The 11,933-nt window shown below is 55.2% G+C and overlaps 1 protein-coding gene across 3 annotated transcripts in view; it reads left to right on the top strand.

Annotated features, from left to right (window-relative positions):
* The window catches only part of NUDT1 (nudix (nucleoside diphosphate linked moiety X)-type motif 1), a 13,378-nt gene extending 1,702 nt beyond the window's left edge, over positions 1-11,676 (top strand). Inside the window, exons 1-4 of one of the 3 annotated variants that reach the window (XM_011976927.1) lie at positions 322-554; positions 2,050-2,213; positions 10,396-10,541; positions 11,360-11,676. In XM_011976927.1, the coding sequence (XP_011832317.1) occupies positions 444-554; positions 2,050-2,213; positions 10,396-10,541; positions 11,360-11,532 (594 nt within the window). In that variant the 5' untranslated portion in view covers positions 322-443 and the 3' untranslated portion in view covers positions 11,533-11,676. Of the gene's footprint in view, positions 1-321; positions 555-2,049; positions 2,214-10,395; positions 10,542-11,334 lie in introns of those variants that run through there. The other 2 variants (XM_011976928.1, XM_011976929.1) reach the window with 2 other exon arrangements.
* Positions 11,677-11,933: the final 257 nt, after the last annotated feature.

Raw genomic sequence — 11,933 nt, 5'->3', positions numbered from 1 at the left:
GGGCTTGGGGGAGACCAGGAGTAAATCATCACTGAAATTTACTTTGGAAACCGTGGCTTCTGGCAGGAACAGATCAGTGTCGGGACAAAGTACACGGGCCTGGTGTGAAGCTCAGCCACAAACCCACTTACCCTGTCTGACCTGCCTCCGCCACCAGGACCCAGTCTCAGTGACACGGGAAAGGTTCCCTTGTCCTCCTCGAAGGGCCTGCGATGGGGATGTGGCTCACTTCTTCAGTGCCCCGCTGCTCAAGCCTCTAGGGGAGCATAGAGACGGGCAGGCAGTGTCTGGGGGTGAATATTTGCGGCTCCTGAAGCCCCCGTGGGCGTGTGTTAGAGGGTACTCTGAAAGTTCAGCCTTGTAGGTGGCTTGTGTTAGCTGTTAGACTCCCTGCCTTATCGCAAGGACAGAGGGCTTTCTGTGTCCCCGCGTTTCTTGCCTTGATGTACCGGAGCAATCAGATCACAGGGCGGCTTGGAGAGAGAGTGCAAGGTTTTATAAGTGGAATTCGCCCTCAGCAGATGGGGGAGCCAGAAGGGAGCTGGAGTGGGAAGGTGATTCTCCTGAGCAGCCTGGGCTCTCCTCTGACGCCCGTGCCAAACTCATGCTTCCTCCAGTTGATTCCCTGCTGGTGCCTGTTGTTGTGCTTTCCACGTCCTCTTGACATCCAGCAGCTTGTGTATCTGCCCACTAGGGTCTGGGGGGTTTTATAGGCACAGGACTGGGACGTGGCAGGCTTGGGAAATGCAACATTTGGGCAGGAAAACAGAAATGCCTGTCCTCACCTAGGTCCCTGGGCACAGGCCTGGGGGTGGAGCCCTAGCCAGAGACCACTCCCTCCTCTACCCAGCACTTCCCTGCCCTCTTCTTTGCTTACCATCAAGTCCCTTTTCTCAGACACCACAGCTTCCAAGGCGGATCACTGGTCCTGAATCCTGTGTCTCAGCCAGGTGTGGACCCCAGAAAAGTTGGTCCTGGCTGGGCACAGTGGCTCACGCCCGTAATCTCAGCACTTTGGGAGGCTGAGGTGGGTGGATTGCTTGAGCTCAGGAGTTCATGACCAGCCTGGGCAACATGACAAAACCCCATCTCTACTAAAAATACAGCAATTAGCTGGGTGTGGTGGCTCATGCCTGTGGTCCCAGCTATGTGGGATGCTGAGACAGGAGGATGGCTTCAGCCAGGGAGGCTGAGATTACAGCGAACCGAGATCATGCCACTCTCCTCCAGCCTGGGCAACAGAGCAGCATCTCGTCTCAAAATAAATAAAGGAAAGTTGGTCCTGGCCCTCCAGCATTTCTCCAGGGTCCTTTTTCCATCAGGGACCTGGCTGAGGCATCACCCTGAGAGTCCTCTGAACCTGAACCTGTACACCTATGGGAGCAGGAAGGGCCCTTGCGACTTCCAGTGGCCCCCCTGGGTGCCAGGTCCTACAGTAGCCACAGTAGGAGCAGAGTGAGTGGGGTACAAACTCCTGTCACAGGAGGGAGGACTAGCCAGGCCCTGTTGGGTGGACCTGTGTCTACAACCACACATTTCCTGGGGATCTGGAAGCCTGCTACAGAGAGGCCAGGTCCCACTAGACTGAAAGAAGCTCCTATTAATCAAAAGGCCAGAGTTGACGCCTGACCTGAGAACCACAGGATAAACTGTGGTTATTTTGGTGCTAGTCAGGCACGGGGACCGTTGTTCCCCACTGTGTGCCTATGGGAGGGCGTTCCTGGGGGTAGACGCAGGAGCAAGAGTGCAGTCTGGAAAGGTCACGTCCTCTGCACCTGAGGGCTGAGCTGTGGAGAAGGAAGGTAGCGCCAGCCTGTGTTCTGCTTGATCAGCCCTGCTGACCACTGGGTTCTGTTTCTACCCCAGAAAATCATTGGTTCAATGGCAGGTTTCCACCTGCCACAAGGGAAGCCACACGTGGCAGGGCTGGGGAATTATAGCGTACCCCCCCCCACCCTGCCTCCCAGAGCACATCCCAGTCCTCCTGGCCCCTGGCACGTGCTTCCTCCACGCGCATCGTAACTGACTGCCCTCTCGCCTTCCTTTCAGAACCCAGGGACCATGGGCGCCTCCAGGCTCTATACCCTGGTGCTGGTCCTGCAGCCTCAGCGAGTTCTCCTGGGCATGAAAAAGCGAGGCTTCGGGGCCGGCCGGTGGAATGGTTTCGGGGGCAAAGTGCAAGAAGGAGAGACCATCGAGGATGGGGCCAGGAGGTAAGAACAGGGCAGGTCTGGCCGTGGAACCGGCTTTCCCAGGGCACAGGGATTTGGGCTGTAGGGCCACACCCTTGGTTTCACCACTTAGAGCTAAGTGACCCGGAGCAGGGAGTTAACCTGTGAGCCTCAGTGTCTTCATCTCAGAATGAAGACCAGTCCGCAGCCCTTAGGACTCTTGTGAAGATTAAATGAGGAAATGAACACAAAGGACTTAGAACAGTGCGTGGTGAGTGCTGAGTGTGTGTTAGCTGTTGTGTGTGGTGTGTGGTGAGTGTTGAGTGTGTGTTAGCTGTGGTTTGTGGTGCATGTTGAGTGTAAGCTGTTGTGTGTAGTGTGGTGCGTGTTGAGTGTGTTAGCTGTTGTGTGTGGTGTGTGGTGAGTGCTGAGTGCGTGTTAGCCTTTGTGCGTGGTGTGTGATGCATGTTGAGTGTGTTAGCTGTTGTGCGTGGTGTGTAGTGAGTGCTGAGTGTGTTAGCTGTTGTGTGTGGTGTGTGGTGCGTGTTGAGTGTGTGTTAGCTGTTGTGCATGGTGTGTAGTGAGTGCTGAGTGCGTGTTAGCTGTTGTGGCGTGGTGGTGCTGGGGGCTTCAGGGTGTATCTGGAAGCTTCTGTGCATCACGGCTTGAATTGAACCCTCCCGGCACCCTCACTGTCACCGAAGGGCTCGTCAGTCACTTGGTTCCTCTGTCTGTTCAGTGGCGCTGATGATTGCTTTTATCTCACACCCAGTGTACACAAAGTCTGCATCCTCAACACAGTCAGCTTCACCTAGGAAGGAACTGAAGCCCAGAGAGGTTGAGCCGTTTACCCAAGATCACACAGTCCTCCAGACACCCCTCACCCCTCACAGGGTAAATGAGATCATCTGTGTAAACATCGCTGCACAGATGTTAGCCCCCATTCATGTTTTTGTTCTGAGAAAGGTAGGCCAGCTTCCCTGGAGAGGAGAACTACAGAGTAAAGAGGGTCCTGGCACGCAAGAAAGCCAGGACCCCAGTGGCTTTCCAATTTTTTCATCACAACCTGCAGTAAGAAACACATTTTATATGATAGAATATACACACTCAGGTATGCAGGTACAGCTAAAATAAGTTGCAGTAGCTGCCCTTATTACATCAAAGGGCACTCTACTTTTCCCATTCATGTCTCTTTTTTTCTCCAGAGATGGGATCTCACCCAGGCGGGAGTGCAGTGGCACCCTCATGGCTTACTGCAGCCTCAAAGTCCTGGGCTCAAACGATCCTCCTGCCTCAGTCTCGCAAATAGCTGGGACCACAGACACATGCCACCATGCTCAGTTTTTTAATTCTTCGTAGACATGGGGTCTCATTAACTCTTGGGCTCAAGCGATCCTCCCTCCTGGGCCTCCCAGAGTGCTGAGATTGCAGGCGTGAGCCACTGGCTTGACCCTTTTTTTCAATTGTAATCCACTAAGCTGATTTCCCGGATCATGTGGGTCCCAACCCTCAGTTTGGAGAGCCCTGCGTGTGCTTCCCCTCTAAGGCCTGGGACCATGCCATGCAGACACATTTGATCAGTCACCGTGGCAGGTGCCAGTGCGATAGGCTGTGCTGGGGGCCGCAGCTGGGGAGGAAGACCACTGGGTGTGAATCGGGCATCCAGCGTGTCCATGCCAGGAGTGTGTGCAGAGCAACAACAGCACAGGAAACAGGCAGGAGAGGTGGCCCTGGGGGTTCTCCTGCTCAGCCCTTTGTCTTTGATCTGGTAAGACCACCCATCACCTCATGGATTTCGGTAGCGCTGCTCTGTGTGGGGCTTGGGGACACAGGGAGGAACAGGTCAGTCCCTGCCTCTGGAGCTCTCGTGTTGTCTGGCGCCGGGTTCAGGAGACCTGCAGAAGGAGGTCTGGTCCACATCTGGTGGCCAGGGGCCTCCAGGAGAAAGGAAGGGTGATTAACTGGGTACCAGGAAAACACTCTGAGGGCTTGACGTTGGCTGGGAGGGCATGGAGGGAGGGAGGAAGGAGACCTTCGCAGAAGCACAGAGGGCTGGAGGAGCGCCAGCTGTGCAGAGAAGTGGGAGGTGTGAGGGCAGCAGGCGGCAGAGCTGAGGAGGCTGGATGGAGGAGCTCCACGTGGCTGGATTTCTTCTCCTTGTCCTGCTGGTGACAAGCAAAGCACAGGCCCCCTTGGCAGCCCTGATTTATTTTCTTCTGAACTTTGTCACGGTCGAAAGAACTTTCCTCTTACCCTCTGTAAATATTACACAAACAGAGGCACCAGCACTCCAGACCCTCACTGCTGAATACAGCGGTGGCTTGCGCTCAGCCCAGGGTTTGAGTGGGGGAACTGAGACACAGAGCAGGAAGCCTGTGACTTCCATCCTCGGGTGTAACCTGGCTCCATCCCCCTCACCTGGACAGGTGCAGCAGCCCCATAGCTGGGCTGGCCCTCATGGCCTCCACTCTCCCCTCTGCAGTCTCCATTCCACACAGCTGCCAGGTGGCCCTTCCCAGACTGCATCTGGGTCTCCCCCAACCCGCAACACACACAGACGCATACTCACACATTAAACCCTTAACACCTCTCAGTGCACTTACAGCCGCCCTCCTGTGTCAGCCACTGAGCCCCCCACGGGCTTGCCTTGCCCCCTCCCTCCCCAGTCTCTGCTCCTGGGACATCCCAAGCTGTGGCCCACCTTGCTCTTCATCCGGTTGTCCCCCCACCCCACCCCTGACAGCTTTCACAGCTAAGAAAGTGCCTTCCCCACCCGTCGTTCTCAACACATCTCATCCTGTATCTTTCCTTCATGGCACTCTCACCCTTTTTAATCATATTTAATGATTCACTTCCTGCCAGTCGTTCTCCAGAATCATTCTATAAGATCAGGACTGCCCAGGATAGAGTGCAGTGACACAGTCATAGCTCACAGCTGTCTCGACCTCCTGAGCTCAAGCCATCTTCCCGAGTAGCTGAGACTACCAGTGCACACCGCCACACCTGGCTAATTTTTTTATTTTTAGTAGAGACAGGGTTTTGCCATGTTGCCCAGGCTGGTGTCAAATTCCTGGCCTCAAGCGATCCTCCCATCTCAGCCTCCCAAAGCGCTGGGATTACAGGCGTGAGTCACTGTGCCCAGCATAACTTGCACTTTTACTGAAGTGTCATGCACATAGAGAAAATTGCACAGTGGGTTTTGTTTTGTTTTGTTTTTTTGTTTTTTGAGATGGAGTCTCGCTCTGTGACCCAGGCTGGAGTGAAGTGGCATGATCTTGGCTCACTGCAACCTCCGCCTCCCGGGTTCAAGCGATTCTCCTGCCTCAGCTTCCTGAGAAGCTGGGACTACAGGCGGCCGCCACCATGCCCGGCTAATTTTTGTATTTTTAGTAGAGACAGGGTTTCACCATGTTGGCCAGGATGGTATCTTATCTTCTGACCTTGTGATCCACCCGCTGCGGCCTCCCAAAGTGCTGGGATTACAGGTGTGAGCCACCGCACCTGGCCACCTGTTTCTTTTTTTGAGATGGAGTCTTGCTCTGTTGCCCAGGCTGGAGTACAGTGGCATGATCTCTGCTCACTGCAGCCTCCACCTCCCGGTTCAAGCGATTCACCTGCCTGAGCCTCCTGAGTAGCTGGGACTACAGGTGTGCACCACCACATCTGGCTATTTTTTTTATTTTTTGGTAGAGACAGAGTTTCACCATGTTGTCCAGGCTGGTCTCGAACTGACCTCAAGTGATCCAGCTGCCTCTGCCTCCCAAAGTGCTGGAATTACAGGTGTGAGCCACCGCACCTGGCAGGTCCACCTGTTTAACCAACATATAGATCAAGAAAAAGAAGTGGGCCGGGCGCGGTGGCTCAAGCCTGTAATCCCAGCACTTTGGGAGGCCGAGATGGCCGGATCACGAGGTCAGAAGATCGAGACTATCCTGGCTAACACGGTGAAACCCCGTCTCTATTAAAAAATACAAAAAACTAGCCAGGGCGAGGTGGCGGGCACCTGTAGTCCCAGCTACTCGGGAGGCTGAGGCAGGAGAATGGTGTGAACCCAGGAGGCGGAGCTTGCAGTGAGCTGAGATCCGGCCACTGCACTCCAGCCTGGACGACAGAGCCAGACTCCGTCTCCAAAAAAAAAAAGAAAGAAAAGAAAAAGAAGTGGACCGTGGGACCCCGCCCTCCACCCTGACTTCCAGCACAGCTGATGACTTTGGCCTGTTCCCAAATATGGTGTGGGATCCTAGAGGCTGCGCCCTTGTCTGGCTTCTTTTCAGCATCACATGTGCCACAGCAGTGGCTCCTCCAGCTGCTGGGTAATGCCCTGCAGAGGCCCGTGCTGCAGCTCACCCGCTGTGCTGCAGGCTCACCCTCTCTGCAGCAGGACCCCAGCTCTGCTGCAGGTGTGCGTGCAGGGCTTACCCTTGGGAGCTGTTGCAAGCGACTGCCAGGAACGGTCCTGACGTGTCTTTCGGTGCCCGTGTGCACCCTTTCCTGTGGACAGTTACCATGGAGGAAAACTCGATGTTCAGCTTCAGCAGAGATTGCCAAGCGTCTTTTCACAGATGTTTCGCTAATTCAAACGAATGCTGAACCACACTTGGTACTCTCTCTTTTTCATCTTTGCCATATTGGTAGGGACGGTGAGCTCGCGGAGGTTCTGCGTGCCCTCAGGACTGCGGAAGGGGAGCACCTTCACAGTGTCTGCGGGCCACATTGATATCCTTTGTGAGTCTGCAGGTCGTGTGGACATCCTTCTTTGTGAGTCTGCAGGCCGCCTCGGTATCTTTCTTTTTTTTTTGAGACGGAGTCTCGCTCTGTCGCCCAGGGTGGAGTGCAGTGGTGCAATCTCGGCTCACTGCAAGCTCCGCCTCCCGGGTTCACGCCATTCTCCTGCCTCAGCCTCCCATGTAGCTGGGACTACAGGCATCTGCCACCACGCCCGGCTAATTTTTTGTATTTTTTAGTAGAGACAGAGTTTCACCATGTTAGCCAGGATAGTTTCGATCTCCTGACCTCATGATCCGCCCACCTTGACCTCCCAAAGTGCTGGGATTACAGGCGTGAGCCACCGCACCTGGCCATAATTTTTATTTTAGCGCCATCTCAGCTCACTGCAACCTCCGCCTCCCGGGTTCAAGTGATTCTCCCACCTCAGCCTCCCAAGTAGCTGGGATTACAGGCACCCACCACCATGCCCGCCTAATTTTTTTGTGTATTTTTAGTGGATATGGGGGATTCACCATGTTGGCCAGGCTGGTCTTGAATGCCTGACCTCACGGGATCCACCCGCCTTGGCTTCCCAAAGTGCTGTGATTACAGGCGTGAGCCACTGTGCCCGGCCGAGACAGTCTTAAAGAAAAGAAACAATTCCTCATTGGGGAGCACCTGCAGGCGTGAGGAACGGGGGCGCTGGAGCCAGACAGGCTGGTGCTTAGGGGAACCCAGCAGCAAACAGCCTCGTGTCCAGGAGATGAGGTACCATCAGCCACAGGCCACCAGCATGGCCCTGGGCTGCAGTACCTGCCAGTCTGAACGGGTTTGCTCCTGGGGCAACCCCAGGCCCTTGCTGCTCAGGAGGAGCCTCGGCAGCCCAGTCTCCAGGGAGGCTGGTCCCTGCTTTATCCACGCAATACTCAGCCCTATTCTATCAGGAGGACCCCAGGACGGGCCTAACTCCCAGGCCAAGAGCCAGTTTAGGCGCCCTGCCCGCTCGCCTGCAGGGGTCCAGAGGGCTAGACTCAGACCCTCCTCTGCGGGACAGGGGACAGGCACGTGGGGCGTACTGAATCGTGGGGGCGTGCAGATTTGGGCTTTAGGTGCACAGTGTGAGCCAACCCTTCTAGACAGCATCCCTGATCCCCAAAGACCAGCGAGGCCAGGGACGCAGGAGCAGCGATGGGAAGCAGGCCCGCCGGAACCTGCCACTCCCACCTCCCCACGCCACAGAGGCCTCACCACCCTGTGTTTGTTTCATGTAATTTCTCATCGTCTTCCCCGTCTGCCGTGTGGGGAACCGAGTGCCATGGATAGAGCAGACACTTGGGCAGAACTGAAGCAGCGTTGTCTTCACCTGCCTGGCGCTCCCCGCCTGGGAAATGGAGCTTCAGCTCTGTCTCCCGGAGGATTCTTGATGCTTCCTACGCTGCCATGAGCTGGGGAAGATGAACTAAAATCAGTCACAACATTCCACTGGGAGGTGACGCTTCTGAAGACGAGCAACAGCCGGCCGCCAAGAGGCGGGCGAGGCCCCACCGAACATCTCTGTTGCATCTAATTGGGGAGCCATTTGTACCCCACAAGTAGAAACACACGTTAATTTTTTAGCTCAAGTCCAACTTTCATTAGCCATTTCCATGAATAAATGCCGATTCCAGGTCTGCTTCCTCTCTAGTCCCTGCAGTTTAAGCTGAGGAGGCATCACTTCAATCCGACCATTTAGGCCAGGCATGGTGGCTCACACCTGAAATCCCAGCACGCTGGGAGGCCAAAGCAGAAGGATCACTTGAGCCCAGGAGTTCAGGACCAGCCTGGGCAACATAGCAAGACCCTGTCTCTACCAAAAAGAAAACAGAAAAATTAGCCGGGCATGGTAACAGAAGCAGACTGAGGTACCCAGCGGCTCAGCCCGTGTATCCCCAGGGTCTCCCAGCATGGAGTGGGTCTTCGGGAAGCCTCTGCTGAGGGACTGAGCAAGAACCCTACTGAGCACAGCAAGCAAACGCTCAGAATGGGAGGTCAGCAGCACCGCTGTGCCCAACACAGGTTTCCACCATAACCCGAAGTTGAAACATTTTATTCTTCCATACCAAATAGGAGTTGAGAAGCCGGCTGGATTCCTTAAGGTGTAGAATGTCACGCACTCCTCCTTTCTTGTGTGGAAAGCCCAAGGTATAAAGTGTGTATAACGTTTGCCTTTTTTTTTTTTTTTTTTTTTTTTTTTTTTTAGACAGGGTCTAGCTTGGTTGCCCAGGCTGGAATGCAGTGCAGTGATCACACCTCACTGCAGCCTCCAACTCCTGGGCTGAAGCATTCCTCCCACCTCAGTCTCCTGAGTAGCTGGGACTACAGGCGAGTGCCACCATGCCTGGCTAATTGTTGTTCTTTTTGTAGAAACAGGGTTTTGCCATGTTGCCCAGGCTGGTCTCAAACTCCTGGGCTCAAGCGATCCTCCCACCCTGGCCTCCCAAAGTGCTGGGATTACAGGCATGAGCCACCCTGTACCCAACCTGTTTGCATTTTTATTTTTTAACTTTAAACTATTAAGAGTTAATGTTTGCATTTTCTAAGAGATGAGCAGAGGAGAAAGCCAAAGGAAAAACACTGAAACGGTAGCATTCCTGGGTGATGAGTTTATGGCGTTTTGTGTCCTGGTTGTCTACAACAAATATGTAATTTTTAAATTAGCAACAGCATTAGACTACTTCGGGGAAGCCTTCTGGCTCTGTGTGCGGGAAGCAGGGAAAGGCTTGTTCCCAGGCACGGCAGCACTTGAGCACTCCGTGGTGAAGTCAGCCCCTCACACCTCCTCCAGGCACAGCGGTGGGGAACGTGTCCTGAGAACATGCAGGAAGAGGCCCAGGCCACGTGTCCCGTGTGGGCAGCCCGGGGGCCAGAGTTAAAACCAGAGCTCCTCCCTCAGGAAAGAGATCACAGAAGCCTGTGGTTTCATCCTGTGTTCCCAGAGAAGGGGCACCAGGCTGGACAGACATTTCTTTGGGCAGACAGGCCCAGAGTATAGAGCCCGGGTTCCCGGAACCAGCGTCCCAGGGCCCCGGCGGTCATAACTACCGCTACGTGGGCTCTGATGCTCAGCCGTGGAAAAGCAAGTAACCGGGAAGGAAGGAAGTGGGGTTGGTCCCCACCCTGCCACCCTCAGGTCTCGAGACCATGGACAAGTGGCTGACTCCACTGGGCCTGGGCTGTCACTGGTGCACATACGGCACAGACAAGAACTGTGTTCCTCCCACCAGCGGCTCCACACCACCTCCGGGCCCCTCCCCAGAGCCGCTCAACCAAACTCTGTGTCTTCACAGTTCAAGCTGATTCTGAAGCTCAGCCAGGTCAGGACCAGCTAACGCCTTCTGGGCGACATCCTCCTGGGTCTCCCATCCACCCTGGTGGCTCCCTGGGCTGTGTGTAGATGCCCAGCTCCTCCTCCCTGCCATCGTATGGGCGTGGCGCCATGCCCTGACGGCCTCCCTCCCCCATCCACCTCTGCCCGCAGGGAGCTGCAGGAGGAGAGCGGTCTGACGGTGGATGCCCTGCACAAGGTGGGGCAGATCGTGTTTGAGTTTGTGGGCGAGCCTGAGCTCATGGACGTGCATATCTTCTGCACAGACAGCATCCAGGGGACCCCCACGGAGAGCGACGGTGAGTCTCACGGGGCCTGCTCCCCCTCCCCACTCTGCGGGTCCCATCTCCTGTCTGGGAGAAAGGCCATCAGCCCAAACCATCTCTGAGTGCCAGGCAGCGGGCAGCCTGCGTCCCCCTCCACCCCACAGTGCCAGTGCGGGGCCCATGAGCAGTGGTCTCTGCACTGAGGCTCCAGCAGTGTACCCGCCCCTGCTCTGCGCCCATTTTCCTACCCTAAAATGAGAAACATGGTCATGAGGATTAAATATAAACGATCGTCAAGTTCTTCACGATCACTCGGTGAACTCCTCAGAGAGTCAGTGTAAGTTTGGGCTGGCCAGACGCCGGGGCTCACACCTGGAATCCCAGCACTGGGAGGCCGAGGCAGAAGGATCGCTTGAGCTCAGGAGTTCAAGACCAGTCTGGGCAATATAATGAGACCCCATCTCTACAAAAAAACATGTTTTTGTTGTTGTTGTTGTTGTTGAGACGGAGTCTCGCTCTGCCACCCAGGCTGGAGTGCAGTGGCGCCATCTCGGCTCACTGCAAACTCTGCCTCCCAGGTTCACACCATTCTCCTGCCTCAGCCTCCCAAGTAGCTGGGACTACAGGCGCCCGCCACCACACCTGGCTGATTTTTTGTATTTTTAGTAGAGACAGGGTTTCACCATGGTGGCCAGGCTGGTCTCAATCTCCTGACCTCGTGATCCGCCCACCTCGGCCTCCCACAGTGCTGGGATTCCAGGCGTGAGCCGCCGCGCCCAGCCGGAAAAACCATGTTTTTAAGCATGAAGTCTGGGTTGCATATCAGTGCCCCTCTTCCCTCCTTGGTACAGAAATGCGCCCATGCTGGTTCCAGCTGGACCAGATCCCCTTCAAGGACATGTGGCCCGATGACAGCTACTGGTTTCCACTCCTGCTTCAGAAGAAGAAATTCCACGGGTACTTCAAGTTCCAGGGTCAGGACACCATCCTGGACTACACGCTCCGTGAGGTGGACACGGTCTAGCAGGAGCCCAGGGCAGCCCCTGGGCAGGAGACGTGGCTGCTGAACAGCCACAAACTGTCCTCACATGGGAGCACCGAGTGGCTCGGAGCTGGGTTTCGTCTGGAATTGACTGGATGGAAAGAAAAAATAAAGGTCTCTAGCAGTTTTTTTTTTTCTTTTTTTTTTTTTTCTTTTTGGAGATGGAGTCTCGCTCTGTTGCCCAGGCTGGAATGCAGTGGCACAATCTCAGCTCACTTCAACCTCCGCCTCCCAGGTTCAAGCGATCCTCCCATCTCAGCCTCCTGAAGAGGTGGGATTACAGGTGCACACTGTCACACCCAACTAATATTTGTATGTTAGTAGAGATGGGGGTTTCCCCATGTGGGCCAGGCTGGTCTTGAACTCCTGACCTCAGGTGATCC

The sequence above is a fragment of the Mandrillus leucophaeus genome, unplaced genomic scaffold, assembly GCF_000951045.1.
Source record: "Mandrillus leucophaeus isolate KB7577 unplaced genomic scaffold, Mleu.le_1.0 Scaffold171, whole genome shotgun sequence".
In the NCBI taxonomy this organism is placed as follows: domain Eukaryota; kingdom Metazoa; phylum Chordata; class Mammalia; order Primates; family Cercopithecidae; genus Mandrillus; species Mandrillus leucophaeus.
Note: the sequence above shows the minus strand (reverse complement) of the source record. Positions and strands in the feature narration are given on the sequence as shown.